A 19,773-nucleotide genomic window follows, 5' to 3' on the forward strand; every position below is an offset into this window, starting at 1 on the left:
GGATGGATGGATGGATGGATGCATGCTGGATGGATGGATGGTGGATGCTGGATGCTGGATGGATAGGTGGATGACATGTAGTCTAGTGTTGATTGAGTTTGTGGAGGCAGAATAGGTTGTGTCCAGGTCTTTGTTCTAGGGTTGGGGCATGGGAGTCCAGATACCTGGGCAGATAGAGCAGAGAACCTCACAAAGCTGAGGTCAGCGACTTTAGAAGTGAAACAGGGGAGCCCCACCCTGTTGCTAGTGGCCACAAGCTGGTTTTGGAAGCAAGTGGGAAGTGGGAAGAATCAGAAATGAGCAAGTCCAGGGCATGGCCCTGGGACCAGCCGCAGGGATATGCAGGGGCGATCTGGTGTCTGGAAGGGCCAGGCTTACCTAAGTGCCATGGCGGGAGTCAATCCCAGGTGCTGTGGGCCTGGCCCCTGGGCATCCCCACCCTCTGGACCCTGCAAAGATGCACTCTGTCTGGTTCTGGCTGCTGATCATTGCACAGCCAAGAAATCCACTGTGATTTACAGACTAACACCTGACAGAGTTGGGCCAGAGGTTTCAGATGTGTGGCTGGGTGGGCTGGCTGTGTTGACCTCCCATAACCTTTCTCCCAGGCAGGGCTGTGCTCATTTTAAATGGCGTATTGATTGGCCAGCCAGCCATTGTCTAGGATGACCCCATAGCCCTGCTGGCTTGCCCTGGTGCAGCCCACCAAAAAGTCTCCTCCCCTTGTGCTTGGCTGTCTGCAGCCTTTGAGGTGGGTCAGAGACTCCACCGCACTGCCTGGCCGAGGGTGGGGGCTCTGGGCTCTAGTGCTGGAGTCACACTTGGTTTCCCTGTGTTCAGTGGAGTGAAGACCCACCTGCAGATGTCACCTGCTGCTGCTCCAGGGAACAAATGGATTTCTGGAGATGGAAGCAGTTGAGAGTGTTAGTGAGCTCTGCAGGTAGAATCCCAGCTTAGGCGGGGACCTGGTGGACAGGTGCAGTTTGAATGGTCCCACGGGACTCATTCCAGGCAGGCCCAGGGCGTTCCTGCCCCCTCAGTGCTGGAAGGCTCATTTAGAGAAGCCGTACAGTCTTTGGAGAGAGGCCAGAGGTCTATCCCCAGGAGCGGGGGCCACAAGTCAGCTTTGGGGGTCCAAGCAAGTCCTCTCTTCCCTGGTTCAGGCTGCCTGGAGAGCCCCTCAGCCTATGCTCAGTGCAGCTCCATGGGCCTTTTCATGCTGGGGTGCAGTGCAGGGGTGCTGCCTGGCCCTAAGGTCCTCCTCTGCACACTGAGGAGGCCCAGCAATAAATACAAAGGGGCGGCAGCCTGAGGGCGCCTCTTGTCTGCTGGAGGTGGCTAGGGTGGAAGAGGACAAAGAGGCATGGTAGACCTGAGTCTGCTGAGGCCTGGGGAGGTGTGGTTTGCCTCCAGGGTCTGGTAAATCAGCATTCATTCTCAGGGTGGCTGCCATAATGGAGAGAAGGAATCCTGTGCACATCTGGGACCCTGGATTGAATTAATACTTGCAGCCCCATCAGAGAAGCCTGGGGAGCGGGGGAGGTCGGGCAGCCCATGGTGGGTGCCTCAGGAGTGAGGCAAGGTCTGTGCCACACTGGGACAGCCAGGGCTCCTATGGACTCTCCTGTATCTAGCCCCCGCCACTCCCAGCTGAGATGGGATGGGGTGGGGGATACTCCTCTCCTGGTCTTGGAGTGTGTGGGCCTCAGTCTCCCCTGCAGGCTGTGAGCCCCTGGTCGTCTCTGTGTTGCCAGCCCAAGCGTAGGGCAGAGGGAGCATCCAGGCCCATCCGGGCCCATCTCACTTAACCAGGTCCTCAGGAACCTCCAGGCTGCCTGTGGCCCTGCTTCTAAAAGCCCCTTGCCCAGAGTCTCAGCAGGGAGGCGCTCTCCACTGGCAGCCCTTCCCCCTCCAGTCCAGCACAGCGGCAGCAGCTCACCGTCACCCGCTCATCCAGCTGCCCGGCTCTGGCGTTTCAAGCAGATGGGCCACTGGAAGGTCCTTTTGCACCTCGTGTCCTTCCCATTTGTGCTCTAGGACTTTGTAGTTCTTTTTTTTTTTTTGAGACAGAGTCTCGCTCTGTCGCCCAGGCTGGAGTGCAGTGGCCGGACCTCAGCTCACTGCAAGCTCCGCCTCCCGGGTTCACGCCATTCTCCTGCCTCAGCCTCCCGAGTAGCTGGGACTACAGGCGCCCGCCACCTCGCCCGGCTAGCTTTTGTATTTTTTAGTAGAGATGGGGTTTCACCGTGTTAGCCAGGATGGTCTCGATCTCCTGACCTCGTGATTCACCCGTCTCGGCCTCCCAAAGTGCTGGGATTACAGGCTTGAGCCACCGCGCCCGGCCAGGACTTTGTAGTTCTATGTGAAGCTTTGGCTGTCACCACGTCAAGAGTCTGTTTAACTTCGTAAGCGTTGACCCAGCACTAGGCAGGGGTCAGCCCTGGGCTGTGTGAGGACGGTCTGGGGGTGTGGGGTGTGAGGGGCTCCTGGCATGCTTCATGACAAGCATGGCACCTTTTCATGGTAGGAGGAAATTCTGGACACGGTGCCCAGAGATGAGAACACGAAGCAGTGACCCTGTTTGAAACCATTCAGCCCGTTCCTCTCATGTGACAATGGGGAAGCTGAGGCTCAGAGAGGTTAAATGATTTACCTCAGGTCACACAGTAAGCCATTGAAGGGCCAAGGTCGTCTATCATCTGTCCATTAGTATAGCAAAGGTCTCCCAAGAGCTCAGGAGAGACAGCCCCTCAGCAGCAGATTCCCATGTGGACCATGCAGGCCATGGCGGGGTGCTGGGGGCTGGATATGCTTCAGGAAGTCTTCCTGGAGTGGGTGCTGCAGGAGCCGAGCTTTGGAAAGGCCACCAGGAGTTGGCAGGAAGGAGGGACAGATGGAGCAGGGGAAGTCACAGGGCACTAGGGTGAGAGACCACAGGGGAGGTAACCAGACAGCCTTGAACTTGGCCTTGAATACTTTGGAGGAGCAATTGAAGTCGTCATTTCTACATCCATGATCACTTTATGTCTTCTCTCTGGAAACTCTTTCTTCCTGCTGTCTCCCTGCTGCACACACCAGCAGTCCAGAAACCTGGTTTCCAAGCCTGGCCCTACTGCCAGAGTTCAAGGTCTAGAAATCCTGGTGGAGGCCCCGTACAGGCCCCATACACACAGGCCCTGCTGAGCACTAGGGCATGAGGGGAAGAAGTGCCAGCCTGTTAGTGGAGGCAGACCCCTGCCCCCAAGGTAAATGCCCTTCTAGGTGGCACACATGGGCACACAGGTGCAGAATGCTGAGGGCAGCAACTGAGGCCCCTAGGAAGGAAGGCTTCCAGGGTGGAGAGACTGCGTTGGACAGGCCAATGGCAGATGCCCAGGCAGAGCCAACAAGCAGCCTATGCAAGGCCCGGCACAGAAAGCCAGCTGCAGCCCCTCAGTACTCCTGCATGCCCCCCATGCCAGTTCTGACACCCGCAAATCTCCACACACCTGCTCTGACCCGTGCACACCCCCACACCCACTCTGACCCCTGTATGCCCCCCACACCTGCTCTGGCCCCTGCACACCCCCGACATCAGCTCTGATCCTTGCACACCCCCTCACACTTGCTCTGACCCCTGTACGCCCCCCAAACCTGCTCTGACTCCTGCTGTGTATACTCCCTGCATCTTCTCTGACCCCTGCACGCCCACCCTCCCCCCTGACCTGCTCTGGCCCCTGCACAGCCCCCGACGTCAGCTCTGATCCCTGCACACACACCCACACCTGCTGTGACCCCTGCACACCACCACACTTGCTCTGATCCCTGGACACCCCCACACCCACTCCCACCCCTGCACACCCCTCACATCTGCTCTGACCCTCCCGAGCTCCTTCCCTTCCAGGCCTCAGCTGCCTCCTCTAGGAAAGGGTCTGATGATTCCTCCAAACCCCCTGGGTGCCCACAGTGCCCGCGCGTACGTTCTGATTGGCAGATGAGAAAGTCAGGCTGGGTTGGCATTGTGTGATGAGGACAAGGGCTCAACACAGAGCCACACAGAGCGGTGGAGGTGGGGGGCCTGCCTGGGCGGCGAGAGTCTTTGCTTTATTTAGACAGGCTTGAGAGAAGATGAAAAATGAGAGATTGAAAAGGTAGAGACATTGCTTGGGGACAGAGGAGTCATTTTAAATTCTCTGCTGTTCTCAGAAAGCTGTCTTTGCATAATGCTACCAGCCAGCAGGCATATTTTCCATTTTTTTCCCCCTTTCTTTTTCTTCTGGTTTATCTTCAGTTGTCTGAAGTGCTTGTCCAAAAAGAGAAGGTTGAAGGGGAAGGACTTAATATAGTCATTGTCTCCGTGAGCCAAGGCGTTCCTGGTGCAAAACACAGCTTGCCTCTGTTGGGAGAGAAGGGACTGGAGGCCCAGTGCCTGCCTGCCATGGATGCCCAGTGTGGCCGTAGGCACAGCAGCACACGGGGGCCCTGGTGCTTCCTCCTGAAAGGGAGGGCTTGGTTAATTGAGCTCTGGTGGCCTGTAAATGTCACAGCTAAATGCTGTAACAAACAGCCCCAAATTCCAGGGACCTAATGCACCAACCTCATTTTGTTTCTATCTCATGGTGTTCTTGTTGCAGGCAGCTTTCTGGTGCTCATCTGGGGACCCAGGCTCCACAATGTTCTGGCTCTGACCACCTCGTGTCTTCATCCCCTGTATGTCCCTGCCTACCCTGAGGCTCTGCCCACCCGGGGCCCCTCCCCTAGAGGCTCCCCGACCCTGTAGACCTGCCGGTCCCATAGCCCACCTCTCTTGCAGCTCCTCCCTCCTCAGCCCTGTTTCTTAAGTTCTCCTCTCAGCCTGGAGATGGGGACTGTGGGACGGATGTGTTTACGGTCAGGTTTGTCATTTCCCTCTAAGTCCCTTTGGCCTGGACTTGATCTTGTGTTTCCAACTCACTCCCCAGGGAGAGGGGCTGCAGTCTGTGCCCAGGAGGAAAAGTGATGGCTTCCCAGACAGCCTCCGCAGCCAGAACCTTCTCGAGATTGAGTGTTCCTTGAGAGATCAGGGATCTGCCTCACGGAGGGGGCACGTGGGCAGGGCCTTGAGACACGGAGCTGGAGTGCTGACGGCGGTGACTGCAGGAGCCTAGCACAGAGGGCAAGGGGCACAGATGGCAGCAGATGCCACCCTGAGCACAGAGCTTCGGTGCCAGGGAGACCTGGATTCAAGTGCTGGCTCTGTCTCTTCAAACCAGAACAGCCTTGTCCATCGAGTAAGCAGGGCAATGCCTCTCAGAACATCACTGAGAATATTCAGTGAAGCAGTGCCAGTGTGCTCGCCATGGGCACGTGGAGGCGGGCTGCTGCCCACTGACTCAGTTTACCCATGCGTTCTAGATTTGTACATTTGAGCTCAGACAGGTGAAGTCTTGGCCAAAAGGCACATAGCAGCAAGGCAGCAATCCCAGCCCCTGGTCCCGCAACTGCCCGCTCCATCCAGATGCCCTGGCTTCCCCTTTGCCCCCGTCCTGCTCTCTGCTTGTCCCCAAGGGAGGCTCCAGCCAGGGCAGCAAATTCCAGAGCCTCCTGGGCCTGAAGGAGTGCTGGTTTCCTTCAGCAGCCCGTGTCCTGCCCCTGCCAGGACCACTTGGCCCGTGTTCAGGCTCAGCTCTCTGTGCACAGCCCGCCCCAACTCACCCGCTGTCCTACCAATCACTTGGAGCATGCTGAAGGCGGAGCTGAGCCGGAACCACTGCAAGTGCATGGCCTGGATTAACCCACAGCTCCTTCCTCAGCTCTCCTGGGTGTGGGAGCTGGGCACCAGCGATTCACACCCCTCTGTTCATTGGGCATTTCTCTCCGGCCAGGCTTGGAGCTCAGCCCTCTCCTAACACATCTCCTTCACTCCACGCACCACCTTTCCCTTTTTTAGACAAGGAAGCAGAAACTCTGGCTTCTGAAGGGGTTCACCCAGGCGCCTGAGTCAGCACCTAAGCTCCAACCATCATCTAACATCCAAGCCATAAAGCCTTCGAGTCCGAGGATCCTGGCCTGGTATCCGTGGAGGGTGTCCGTGGGCTGGGAGACCCTGGCCTCAGTGTGTTGTGTTGGTGACGGTGTTTCACCCCATCCTCAGGGCAGCCACGGCCACCATCCCCAGGAGGTCCTGGCCATGCAGGGTGTAATCAGGAGGCCTTCCTGGAAGGGAAGTCCTTCTCCTCTGCAGAGCTCACCTCCTGCACATCCCCCGGGCCTCCCGTCCACAGGCTCCCTGGCATCCCTGGATGGAGGGTGGGTGAGCTCAGGAAGCAGAGAGCCTCCGATGAGAGAACTTCAAGCTGCACAGGTCTCCTCTCCAACTTCATTTTGCCCTAATTTTAATTTAATTCCCTTTAATCTTTAATGAAAAGTTGTAAAAGTAAATTATTTACCCAAGAGAGCCCAACAGTTCCTCAGGAGCTGTTCTCGACTTGAGGGTAATTACACATGCGGGGCTGGCACCACCGCCCTCCCAGGATGCCGGGGAAGAGGCGTCCTGGTTTATGAACTAATTAGCTCCCTCAGTAACTGTTAAAAATGCATGCCATTTGGTGGATTGAGAGCAAAGCTCCAGCTTCACGAAGTGCGCGCCCTGACAGTCGCTGATGGAAGAGCCTGTGTTCTGTGTTCATCGGGTCAGCGGGAGTATAGCTGGCTAGAGCGTGCGGAGCTGGGCCTGCCTCGGCTCGTGGGGGAGCAGTGCTCTGGGACGCGGAGATGGAGCAAGCCTTTCTTCCGTCTCTCTCACCCGGCCTCTGTCTCCCTGTCTGAGCCTTCCTTAGACTCCAGCACCCTGACAGAGGCCCATTCCCAGCAGTCAGGGAGGGTCCGGAGGTGGGGAAGGGGTGGTGGAAAGGAGCAGGGGTGGGGAGGGGTGAGGACTGTGTGATTCGACTCATACCTCCCAGGCCGTGGACTGCCTCTTTGACTAGACACTGTCACAGCACCGTCACCCCCATTTCCTGGCCATTATCCACGCTTCTCGCTTCTTTTCCCAACTCTCTCTCGATACACAAAAAAGAGGCGAAATAAAATGCAGAAGGTCTGGACCAAGGGAAACCATACTGGCATAGTTAGTCAAGACGTGGAAGAGCAGTTGTGCAGGAGAGGCTGTGAGCGTGCGTTCGTGTGGACCTGTGTGTGAACACACGTGGCAGTGGCTGTGAGCACGCATTCGTGCATACCTGTGCGTGAACATGCGTGGCGGTGGCTGTGAGTGTACAGTCACTGAAGGCCAACATGGTGCTGTAGGTGGATTCATGTTTAGTTCTGAGCTTCCTAACAGCCAAAGTGAAAAGGTCGGTTACTTGGCTGTCATCAATAAAGAGGGAAAACGTGCCGGGCTGGGGGGATTGAGTAGCGAGCAACCAGCTACATTAGCAGTAGAGAAAGTTCGCCAGTTATATTAGACAATTGGAAATTAGAGGGTTTTATATGGGACATGCCTGCCTGCCCCCAACCCCCACAGGACAGCTGGCCTGGTGTTGGTGAAGGGCAGAAAGCCTTGACTTTGCAGTCCTCTCTCATCTCAGGTCTTGGCTATTTTATTTCTCCACAGAACTTCTTTTACTTCATCTGAAGAGGGAGAAAACTCCTTGCTTAATTCTGAAGCCAAACCTTGCCTAAATCAAATTTGGCTCTGAAATTTAGGACCACCCAAGATTTATGCCAGCTAGAAAAATGCATGTCTTCTGAAATTTAAGAGTTAAATATATTATAGCTGAGGCAGGCTTGATAGAGCCTTAAAAACTTGACTCACTTTGTTCCTAGGTCTTCAAGTTATGTATTTCCACTGCTTTGTTCTTGTCTTTACGTTTGTGAATCCCAAATTAGATATTTGCACCTGAAGTCTACTTAGTCCCCTGTTTCTCGCCGGCACAAAAGGTGGGAGAGTAGAGTGGTGAGGCCAGTTCGGGGAGGCCATGTCGCTGGGAGTTTGAGCTCTGGAGGAAAAATAAACCTTCAGCAGCCAGCCTCGGAGGGGCGTGACCTGAAGGACAAGGGAACAGGTTATTGGATGAGCCAGTTGGACAAGAAATCCACAGATCATTCCTCTGTCACTGTAAAGTAATTTGCACACGACCCTGTGCCCTGCGGACATTTTAGCTGTTTCCTTCAGCCACCTAAGAAGCCCACGGTAGCCCCACCCCGCTACCTTCCACATTTCTCCTCCTTCAGCCACCTAAGAAGCCCACGGTGGCCCCGCCCCGCCACCTTCCACATTTCTCCTCCTTCAGCCACCTAAGAAGCCCACGGTGGCCCCACCCCGCCACCTTCCACATTTCTCCTCCTTCAACCACCTAAGAAGCCCACGGTGGCCCCGCCCCGCCACCTTCCACATTTCTCCTCCCCTGGCTCCTCTGAGCCCACTCTGAGTGAGACAGACATGACTTGTGCATTGGGCCTGCAACCCTGGACACATGCACGTCAGAAACTTGTGCTCAGCACCACCCTAGACAGAGGAAACCCACCTCTCGGGTGCAGTCAGGCAGGTCTCTTGAGAAGTCCACTGTGGTCTGAAATCTCTGCTGTAGGCTGAACCCGAGTCCATAGATGGGGGCTGTTCTTCCACAGATGCAGCATTTCAGTGAGCGTCTCGTGGGTGCCAGGAGTGTCTGCCAGCTCCCCACCCCCACCCACCCTGCACATCAGAGTTGAAAGCAACCGTACATGCTGGGCCCATCTGACCTGCTGGTCCTCAAGTTCTGGTCTCCATCTGGCCCCATCTCCTGGCTCCCTAACCCCTGAGTCCATCCTGCCTCTGCCCGTGGCCATGTTCTGGGTTCATAGTTTGCCCAAAGTTTGGGTCCTGACCCTCTCTGGTGTCCCCTGACTTGTCTGGCACCTGGTCGCATGCTATGTTCTGCTGTGCTTCAGGGAAGAGACTTCCAGCTTCAGCCCTGGCCTGCTGTCTGGCCCCAGGCTCCAAAATGTGAGGAACTCCCAAAATATGGAGGTCAAGGGCTTGGAGTTCTAATGGCTTATGGACATAGCAAGCAAAGAGGACTGCACAGAAGGGCCATTCCAAACAGCTGTCCCAGGCTGGTGCGGCACAGCGGGGCTGTCTGCGCAGGGAGCAGTGAGCACCAGCAGCATGGACGGGTGGGGGTGGATCGAGGGAATGCACATGAGAACCACTGCAAGGTGTTACTTCTCCACCAGGATGGGTGAACCAGAGCCAGGCAACCACAGTGCCATAGGAGGCGTGGAGCACTCAGGCCTGTCCTGCACCACTGCTGGGAATGGGGGTGCAGCCGCCTTGGAAAACAGTCTCATGCTTTCTCAAATAGTTAGACAGAGTTGCCGTTTGTCCCAGCAAGTCTGCTCTCAGGTGTACACCCAAGAGAAATGATAACCCGTGTCCACGCAAAATCTTCTCCATAAATGTTCACAGCAGCAATGCTCGTAACAGCCAAAGGTGGAAACAGCCCACGTGTCCCTTGGTGGATGCGTGATGAACCAAATGTGCCCCATCCAAACATGGAGTATTGTTCTGTCATGAGAAAGAACGCAGCACTGACCCATGCTGCAACACGGGTGAGCCTTGGAGACATCGTGCTCTGTGAAGGAAGCCAGGCACCGCAGCTCACTGCCCTCCACTTCTATTTATATGCGATTCAGAGTAGGGAAATGTATGGCGCTGGAAAGGAGATCACTGGGTTGCCCAGGGCTGGGGGTGGAGCGGGCCTGGGGGGCGGGGCAGTGATGGCTAAAAGGGTACAGGGTTTCTTTTGAAGGTGATGGAGATGTTCGAAAACTGGCTATGGTCGCGCAGATCTGAATATACTATGAACCACTGAATTGTACACTTTAAATGGGTGAATTGTGTGGTATGTGACTTTTATCTCGATAAAGCTTTTGGAAAACAACAACAAAAACAACAAACCAGACCAAGTCTGGAGCCCAGGAATCCAGCGGGGGCTCAGCACCTGCTGCTGTTCACCTGGGACCAGCTCCTGAGCCACTCGCCGCCTCAAGGGCTTCATCTGTAAAATGGAACAGGGCCAGCCCTCCTACTGGGGCGACTCTAAGGACTGAGTTAGGGGATACCTACAGAGCCCTGAGCCCCGGGCCTGGAAGACAACGAGTGCTCAAGAAGTCAGGCATTGTTGACAACCAGAGGAGCACCAAGGAGGAGCGCCACGCCCTGCTGGGGGCATCATGCCCGGGGGAGCGTCAGGCCCAAGGGGGAGTGCCCTGATGGGGCAGGCTGGAGGGAGGGGAGGCCCCTTCCCCCACGTCCTCCACCCTCCTCCTGGGGCTCATTCGGGTCACAGAAACCTCTGGCTGGAGTCCCAAGCTGTGGAGTGAAATGGGAATGGCAGCTGTCCAGGGCTGGGCCTCTGCATCTCCCTGGATTCACCTTTCCTGGCGCTGCTCCTGACACAGCCAGAGCACAGTGGAAGCAGTGTTTGGCAGAGCCCGGGCTGGAAGGCCTGCACCAGCCCCACATCTGCCCTCCAGGAGCCTGAGTCCTGAGCAGGTCACAACAGCCAGAGGTGGAGAGGCCGAAGGACGAGCCTACCCCAGGACGGCTCCAGTTGGGGCCCCTGTCCCCATGGAGCACCTGAGCTCACCGCCTGTGCTGGCCTTATCCTGTTGAACATCCCCGCTGGCACTGCTTCCCCTGCCTACCACTCTCCAGGACAGGGCTCCCAAGCCTGCTTCCACAGGGCCCGTGCGGGGCCCAGGCAGCTCCTGTCACCTCTCTACACCTCAGTGTGCTTCTGCAAACGCAGTGAAGCTGCACCTGCTCTCTGCCCTCCTAGGAGGATGTGGGCACCGAGTGAGACGCATGTTACTGCCTGTGAGCCTCGGCCAGCCTACCTACCACTGCCCAGCGTGCGCGCGTTGCCTCGTTCTCATCCCCACAGTGGCCCCCAGGCCCATGCACAGGCTATCCAATGGCTTCCTTTCTCTGTGCCCTGCCAACCCCTCCCAGGCGAGCACAGCCTTTATTTATAGTCCATGTTTCTACCAGAGCCTGGACGTGCTATAGCATGGATGTGGCAGGGACTTCAGGAGGAATTCTGAGCCAGACACAATTATGTCCGTAACTCTAGCTGGTATTAAATGTGAAGCAGAAGCAGGGCCGGGGCAGGAGGGAAGAGGGGGCCAGTGCCAATGTGATGCCTTGAGGAAGGAGGCTGATCGGCTCCCAGGAGATTCCTTACAACATGAGGTTCTCCTACGTCAGTCATCTCTGGAAGCGCACCGTGGAATGTGGGCCTAGAGCGGAGCATGGTAGCTGGTCCTAGAGTCCTCATTGGAGACACACTTCTGGGACGTGGCCCCGGTCCCTCAAGTGCCAAAGGATGCACTAGGGGCTTCAATGGGGCAGGGCACAGCCAGTTGGTGGTAGAGCCCATGTTCAAACCCGGGCACCTAGCCCCAAAGCCCAGTTATTCACTCACTCATTCATCCATCTATGTGTCCAGCAGGTATGAAATGGAACTTGTGTCTGCCATTTGCCTGCCTGTGCTGGGTATTGGGGACACCACGGCGAATGAGACGGCCAAGTGCCAGTCAGTGTTCCTGGAGCTTCCTGACAAGGAAGAACACGGGTAGTTAATAATGAAACAGACGGATAAACAAGGTCGCTTCCGATCAGATGCTAGGGCCATGAGAACATTCACAAATGTGGCCGAGTGGCTGGCGGGGCAGGAAACCCTCTGCTGTATGGTCAGGGACAGTGTTTCTGGCAGGGCCAAGACCTGACCATCAGGATGGAGCTGGTGGGGAGGTGAGGATGGCAGGTACAGAGTCTCGGGGGCAGGAAGGATGTGCTGGAGGGACAGGGTGGCCAGGGAGCAGTGGCGGGGAGGACACAGCCTGGGAGATGGGCTCTGGGAGGAAACTCGTGGGGCTGAGGAGACCAGAGTTGGGGTGAGAATTTCATCAAGACTGTCTTTTCTTCTGAGCATGAACAGAAGCCATGGGCCAGGCAGGGGAGGAGCGTGGAAGTGACACTACCTACCAGGATCTCACACCAGTGCTGTGGCCGTGCAGAAAGGAGCAGCCAGCCACGGCGGGCGGGTGGAGGCTGAGCAGAGGCCCAACTGCACAGGCACCAGACATGTCCCAGACTGCAGCGGGTGTCCGGGAGGAGAGGACCCAGCTTGAGCTGCTGCCGGTGGTGGAGCCACTCCGCTGGGGAAGGCATGGGGAAGAGGGGCTGGAGGAGAAAGTGGACGCTGAGACTCTGTCAGATGCCCGGGTGAAATGTCAGGGTTGCCCAGAGGAGCATGTCCCTGAGGCTCAGGGCCTCTCCGGTGCTTGTTAAATAAATGAATCTTAGCCTGGGGTGCGCTGGGTTTCAGAAGCTGGGGGCGGGCAGAAGCCGACATTCCTGGAGCACCTTGTTCTGTCTGGCACTTCTCATAGAGGATCTGACACTCGCACCACATCCTTGAGAAGACGACGCGACCATTCCAAATGAGGAAACCGAGGCTCAGAGAGCTGTGCACCCTGCCCAGCGCCGTCTGCCCCAGGCCCAGCTCTGCACCCAGGCTGGGTCTCCCCCAGCGGCCTGGGAAGTGTGGCCCTGAGGCTGACTGGGGCCCCTTGGGGACTCTTTATGTGTCCTTAGACCCCTACCTGTGTTGGGCTCACCAGCTGCTCTCACAAGCCACCACAAGGTTCATCGCTTAAACAGCGCCTATCCCCGCCGTGCGGTTCTGGGGTCCAGAGTCTGATCGGTGTTGCGGGCTACCTTCCTCCCTGGGCTGGTGTCCTCCAGCTCCTGGGCTGCCTGCACTCCATGCACCTTCCCCCATCTTCATAACCAGCAGCAAAGCGTGCCCCTCTCCTGCCTCCCTTCTTGCCTTGTAAGGACTCTCGTGACGCCATTGGGCCCACTCCAATGACCCAGGGGCCTCTCCCCATCTCCAGGACCTCCAGTTCATCACATCGGCTAAGCCTCTTCTGCCACGGGAGAGGACATACTCACGGGCTCCCAGGACTGGGACATGGGCAAGTGGAGGGGGCGCAGTATTTTGTCAACTACATCACCCCCTCTGTTGGGAAAGAAGACCTGGGGATTCAGGAGGCTTTGCTAGGCAAGTTTCCACCTTTAGTCATTCTGTCTCTCAGCTCATGACCCCCCACCACTGGCTGCCGTGGGCACAGGATCCCCTTCCCCTCCCGAGGCCACTGCTTCCCTCGGCTAGGACATTCCAGGTACAGGCACAAAGGCCTACGGGGACCCAGCATCCCCAGAGGTCCTGGGTCTGCCTCCCTCATGATCAGATGGCTGAAACTGCCTGCCTGGCGCCTGGCTCGGGAGAGGCCGGAAGGGTCTGCCCCGCCGTGTCTGTCCTCTCAGTTGCTTCCCGCATGGAGGGAAAGGCCGGAAGGATCTGCCCCGCCGCATCTGTCCTCTCAGTTGCATCCCACACGGAGGGAGAGGCCGGAAGGATCTGCCCCGCTGCATCTGTCCTCTTGATTGCATCCCCCACGGAGCTTCGTCAGTGTTCACAGCCAGCCCACGGGTGAGGAAGGACCCTGGAGAAGCTGTCAAAATGCAAAGCATCCCCATCCTGGTTCTCCGCTGCTCCTGCAGATCCTCCCCTCCTCGGGGAAGGTTGGGAGCCACAGTGGTTAGGATCAAGCGGCCCCTAACAAAACCCCACTTGATGTGGTCTCCTTCTACCTAGACTGGGGCTCAGAGGGGTGGAGATTCACAGAGAAGTAACTCAAACCCAAGATGGTCCGTTCTCCAGCCAATCAGGAGCCTGGGGCCTGTGCTGCTAACAGCTCCTCAACAAACAGCTGTGCAAATCCCGCCCCATCCCGCCTGGGAGAGGGAAGGAGGAACCAGTCCTGCCAAGAGGCAGTTCATTTGGTGGACCAGGAAATGGAGAGTGGCAGGAAGCCCAGCAGAGGCCAGCCCCAGAGAACAGTGGGAGAAAGCTGGACCCCACACACCCAGACGCCAGACTCAGGGCTTCCCCGGGGGAGGGCAGATGACCCCCAGCTGAAGGCTTTGGGAAGGTGCTCTCGGGGTTGGTGAGGAGCACTCAGGGGAGGGGATACATGCACTGGCATCCCTGCCCACCTCCTGGGGAACAGCCAGCTGGGCTGCTGTGGTCACAGAACTGTCCACCCCTCACAGGGTCCCGGTTCTAGGGCTTACCTTGTGATCAAGCAGCAGGCCCCCCAGGAAGCACCCACTCTTCCCAGCTGAAGCTGACAGGCAGGCTGCGTGGCCCCTAGGCTGCCCGCTCTGTCCCTCATGGCCTGCCTGGGGAACGTGGATGGAAGCCGGGTGCTGGGGGAGCCAGGAGTAGAGCCAGCCCCTACGGTGGCCACAGGCCGGACTGAGCTCCCAGCAGCACCCACGCTTTCACATGTGGTTCCTTCCCGTCCCTCAGCGGCAGTTTAGAAACTGGTTCAAAACAGCTTGTCTGTGAGAAATTTTTCCCATTCTTTATCCCAGCTCCTTCCTGGTTGGAGTCAGGAAAGCCATTTTGTGATGGACGGTGACCCCGGCTTCTCTTCCCTCGTCCTAGCTGCTCCGTGCAGGCCCCTGCTCTCTGTGGAGAGCGGGGCCCTGCAGAAATGAGCCCACTTCCTCTGATGCCCCAGGACGGGACACAGCTTGTTCGGGCCCGGAGGCAGAGAAGTGAATTGACAACAATGGACGTGGTGGGGCGTTGCCGCTACCCAGGCACAGCCCTGCCATGCCGTCACACGTTCTCATTGCAAGGCAGCTGCCAGCGTCGCCACCATCATCCTCACGGTCATTAGACCCGTTTCCACCGAATTCCCTAAGCTGTACCCTGAGGGTCCCAGGAGAGACCAGGGCATCCTTTTGAATTCGGAAAGTTTAATGCTCTCAGATGAAAACAGACCTCTGCTCTGCCCCGTCATAGGAAGGTTTGCTTTTCCTCTGGGTCATGGGAAGGAGTCCGCGTCTGGGGCCTGTGTGCCTGGATCTGAGCTGCTGGAGTTGTAGGGGCTGCCCCAGCTGTGGCGCAAGGAAGGAAACGGCTGCTCGCTGAGCACAAAAATGCATTAACGTGGTCAGCAGTCATTGTGGGTACCAGACCTCGGGGTAACGTGACCCACCGTCCCAGTTTGCCTGGCACTGAGGGTTTCCTGCAATGCAGGCTAAAGCCAAACTAGCTCTGGGCAAACTGGGATAGTTGGTCACCCTGGGAGCGGGGACAGAGCAGAGCAAGACAGGTGCTGCCTGCCATTCCAGAGCACTGCCCTCCTTCTGCAATGACGGCCACACAGGAGAGCCTGTGGCAGGAGCGGCCGCTCCGGCTGTGTTCTCTCTGCTCTTCACCCCTGCCCCCAGCCTGGGAGGTCAAAATCATTATCCCAGTTTCACAGGTGAGATGGAGGGGGCACCAGTTGGCAAACGGTCTTTCCCAGTGTAAAGGGCAGTCAGAGGCAAAGTTGGGACTGCAGCCTGGCCGCCTGCTCTGACAAGGTGTTGCTCTGCCCACAACCCCTGCCAACCCCTACCGCCCTGACCTCACACCTAAGTGCCACACATTCCTTCCCCTCTTCCTAGAGAGAAAGTAGCAAAGAAAGGTTCCCCCAGCAGCATTCACAGGGAGAGCTGGCTCTAACCCTTCATCAGCTTTCTCTTCCCCAGGGGTTGTACAGAGCTGGGGCTAGGAAGGGTTAAACAAGCAGGCCAGGATGGCTCTGCCCAGGAGCCCACAGACCAGTCCTTTCCTGCCCCAGCAGCCCACACAGTTCTCTGCAAAAGGAAAAAAAAAAAAAAAAAAGAGCAGGGCGATAATGAGCCAGCCACCCTTCACTGATTTGCACATAATCGTATCTTTCCCTTGATGGAACCAGCAACCAGGCCGCCCCGACATCTGCTCTCTCCATCTCCCCCACTTTTATTCAAGCAGCTCAGACTGCGCCTGGTTTGGTTCACTGTTCAAGAAACATTTACTGAGGCCTAGCTTGGGTGGCACAGAGGTAGAGGAGGGAGAAGGGCTGGGGATTGATGGGAGCCTCCCTGTGCTGGGCTGCACGGCACAGACAGGTAACCAAGGCTCAAGAAGAACGCCACTGCCCCAACGGCACTTCCTAAGACAGAGTCCCTCAAAATGGTCATGGGTACTGGGGCGTGCTGTGACTGAGCTCCTCACGGCAAGGATATGAGCTTATCACAACTGTTAGCATTAGCGTCGGCTCCATGTTACAGAAAAGGAAACTGAGGCCCAGGAGGTGTAGTGATATACCCCGGGCTCCATAGGTAGAAGCGATCAAGCTCAGGTCCCTCTGGTCCTACCTCCTGGTCTCAGCAGAATAGACCAGCTGGGAGAACAAAGAGCCCATCTTCATGCTGTCTGCTGCATGTCAGGCAGTGTTGGAAATACTCAGGGAAACTATACATAACCCAGTGGGCAGGGCCTCAGGACCCCTGGGCTCATCCCGGTCTGGTCAGACACAATGCAGGTGGCCCTGCACATCCAAAAGCATAGGATGCAGCCAAAGCCAGGATTTGAGGGCAAATCCGCCCTCAAATCTTCTGCCCCATACAGGGACATTGTCACTAACTGCAGGGCTCGCTCGAATCCAGAATGAGCTCCTATAGGGCCTTTCACTTGATGACATCTTCAAAGCCCCTTCTCTTCCCTTCCCCACTACGGCCACATTCTCACATGCCTTTCGGGGCTTGCCATCAAACCCGCCACCCTGACCATCAGCTCACTTCCCTGAGAGGGGGCACACCCACTCCCCCCTGCCCCACCCTGGCTTCGGGCTGCTTCCTTGCTGCTGCCCAGCTGGGAGGCATCCTCCTTGTCTGCAAGCTCCTGGAGCATGTGGGCAAGGAAGGGAAAAGGGGTTGAATCCATGCTCCTTCACCCAGGCCCAGCTCCCTACCTGGCAGGGTCCACAGCTCCCAGAACTGTGCTGCTCCCCGGAGCACCTGTTCTGTGCTGGGCTGTGTGTCCGGCACCCTGCACAGGCCGACAGGATGAGAACACAGTGCAGCCACTTTGCAGGGAGTGCCGGAGCCCATTGTGCATTCTTCCTGGGGAATGAGATCAAGACACCACCTCCCAGGATGTGTGGTCTTGCAGCCCCCAGAGGAGAGGGACCCCCGGGCCTGCCTGTGCTCCAAAGCTCACCTGACCCCTGACCTGGGGCACTTTAGGGTTCCTTCCACACCCTCACTTCTACGATGTCAGACGCTCACCCGGACAGGAGCCCCTGACTCACGAGAGAGCTCCTCCCCTTCCAGGTGGGCTGTGGTAGGAGGCTCCGGGAGGCCCTCCCAGAGGCCCCTCCAGTGGAGTGCAGACCCCTTGAGTTACAGCTCTAGCCACCACACCTGTCTTTGCCAGGTTCCTCTTCCGGAGACCAGGAACTGGTCACACATCTGTGTCCCCAGTGCCCAGCCTGGCAGGGAGTGGGTGGCAGCCTTGAAGGGTGAAGGAGGGAAGAAATGAATGAATCAGCGCGTGGGTGGGGTAGGCTGGCTGGGCCATGCAGGCCAGCCCAGCCCCTGACAGTCTGGTGTCCCTTGCAGATGTGCTGGTGGATGGACAGCTGTGTGACTGTGAGTCTGCGGCGGCCTGCCAGGTGGGCGACCCTGTGCGCCTGGAAGTGCGGCTGACCAACCGGAGCCCGCGCAGCGTAGGGCCCTTCGCCCTCACTGTGGTCCCCTTCCAGGACCACCAGAATGGCGTGCACAACTACGACCTGCACGACACCATCTCCTTCGTGGGCTCCAGCACCTTCTACCTCGACGCAGTGCGTGGTGGTGTGCAGGGTGGTCTGGGAGCCTCTGGTCATGTGGCCCAGGCCCTCATGGTCGTCGTCCCCCTTCCCTGGGTGGTGGGCTTTGGGGTCAGCATACGTCCAGCAGACGACAGCAGCAGGGGTTCTGTGGTCACGTGTGCACACTGAGTCTGTGCCTGCCCCACCCACTGCAGGAACTTAGACAAGCTCACCTCGTTCTCTGTCCTGGGCAGTGAGGCCCTGAGCGTTGGCGAAGCAGGAAAATGTGCAGGGCATGGGAGCTGTGCCCAGGACAGGGTGCCACTCCATGATTGGACCCTGCTGTGGCATCACTGTGACGTCACTGTCACCCATCCCGTGCCTGCCTCTCCTCCCATGGAGAGGCTCCAGCCCACACCCTTGGCCCCACCTCCCAAGCAGCCTCTCAGCCCCTCACTGTCAGGCCCCAGCACAGGCTGTCATTCCATTCCCCTTTGCCCCAACCTCTCCCTCACTCCTTCCTACGCTCCTGACCCCCTGTGCCCCCAAACAATGCAGGAATGGGAATGTTGGCAGTTCCTTTCAAAGACGAAAACTGGCTTGGAGAGGCACAGTGACCTGCTGGAGGGGGCATTGGAGCCAGGCCTGGGCTGCCCTCGCTTCCCCCATAGCGCCTATGTCCAGGCAGGTTCCTGAGATTCCTGGGGGCTTTGGGTGGCCCATGCTGCTGACCAAACTGACGCATCTTTCTCCTCCCTGCTCAGGTACAGCCGTCTGGCCAGTCGGCCTGCCTCGGGGCCCTCCTCTTCCTCTACACGGGCGACTTCTTCCTCCACATCCGGTTCCACGAGGACAGCACCAGCAAGGAGCTGCCACCTTCTTGGTTCTGCCTGCCCAGCGTGCACGTGCGCGCCCTGGAGGCGCAGGCCTGAGCCCGCCCACTTCCGTCCCTATTTCTGCAGGGCCAGAGGTGACCCAGCCTGGCCTCCCACAGCCCCTGCGATGAGCAAGGCCTTCACTGCAGCCCCGTCTCCTCCTCCTCCCCCAACCCCCACCCAGCCCTCTCCTCCCATTCCTCCTGTAGCATCTTTGCTGGGCTACACAGAAGCCCCCAGACATGGCAGCCCCACCCCGTGCCACACCCCTTCCCACACTGTTCCCTGGACTATACACAGGCCGGAGCAGAGGAAACCCCAGAGTGGGTCCCCATTCAGCCCAGGTCCCAGGATCCCTGCATCCGTTTCTGTGACCTGGGGCCCCAGCCGTGCTGTGCTGCTCACCCCAGCAGAGGGACCTCCCTCATCCAGCCACTTCCCTTTGGCCATAGAAAGAAACGGTGAGCATGAGGCTGGGCACAGCCTGAGGGCGTGGGCAGCTTCCCTCCCTCCCTGGGCCTTGGAATCCCCCAAGGCTGATTTTCTTCCTGGAGACCCCCATGGGCAACTTGGCAGGAGAGATGGTGCCGTAGGTGGTCATGGATGGTTGACACCAAGAGAGGCCTTCCACCCATGGTGGGCAAATGTCCAGGCCTGGGCTGCCAGCCCAGGGCTGTTTCTGGGTGCTCCCTGGCCCCAGGGTGGTATCTGGGTACCGTGGCTATGTGTGTCCATGTCTGCGAGCAGTTCTTCAATAAATGGCGTGCCTCCTCCACCTCCCTGCCTCCCTGTATCTGCTGGCCCAGTGCAGTCCAGGGCCCCCACCTAGCCCGTCAGCCCCCACCTCAGGTGGCTGGCTTCCCAGCAGAAGCGGACCCAGGAAGGGACAGGTTCTGAGTTAGAGATCCTGCATAAGCAAACCCTGAGACAGGAATCTGGGCACCAGCAGCTTGTCTGGGAGGTGGAGGGGAGCCCCTCAGGGGAGGGAGATCGCCAGTGAAGGAGTGTGACTGGGCCCGAGCTGCTGCCACAGTGGGCAGCTGGCCCTGCGTTCCTCAGGGAGAACAGGAGAGAGAAAGCACACGGCTCACATCTCCCTTGAGGGCCAGAGCTGGGGGGTGTCTACACCACCCACAAGAGTCCTGGCCTGGGGGCAGGCTCCTGGCTGTGTTGACCCTTGGCTCTCCAG

The 19,773-nt window shown here is 57.9% G+C and overlaps 1 protein-coding gene across 1 annotated transcript in view; it reads left to right on the top strand.

The window, feature by feature from the left end:
- TRAPPC9 (trafficking protein particle complex 9) overlaps positions 1-19,359 on the top strand; it is a 727,471-nt gene extending 708,112 nt beyond the window's left edge. Inside the window, 2 exon segments of the mRNA XM_011938129.1 lie at positions 17,519-17,742; positions 18,474-19,359. Of these exon segments, the coding sequence (XP_011793519.1) occupies positions 17,519-17,742; positions 18,474-18,641 (392 nt within the window). The 3' untranslated portion in view covers positions 18,642-19,359.
- The last annotated feature ends 414 nt before the right edge of the window (positions 19,360-19,773 follow it).

This window comes from Colobus angolensis, unplaced genomic scaffold (genome assembly GCF_000951035.1).
Source record: "Colobus angolensis palliatus isolate OR3802 unplaced genomic scaffold, Cang.pa_1.0 Scaffold17, whole genome shotgun sequence".
In the NCBI taxonomy this organism is placed as follows: domain Eukaryota; kingdom Metazoa; phylum Chordata; class Mammalia; order Primates; family Cercopithecidae; genus Colobus; species Colobus angolensis.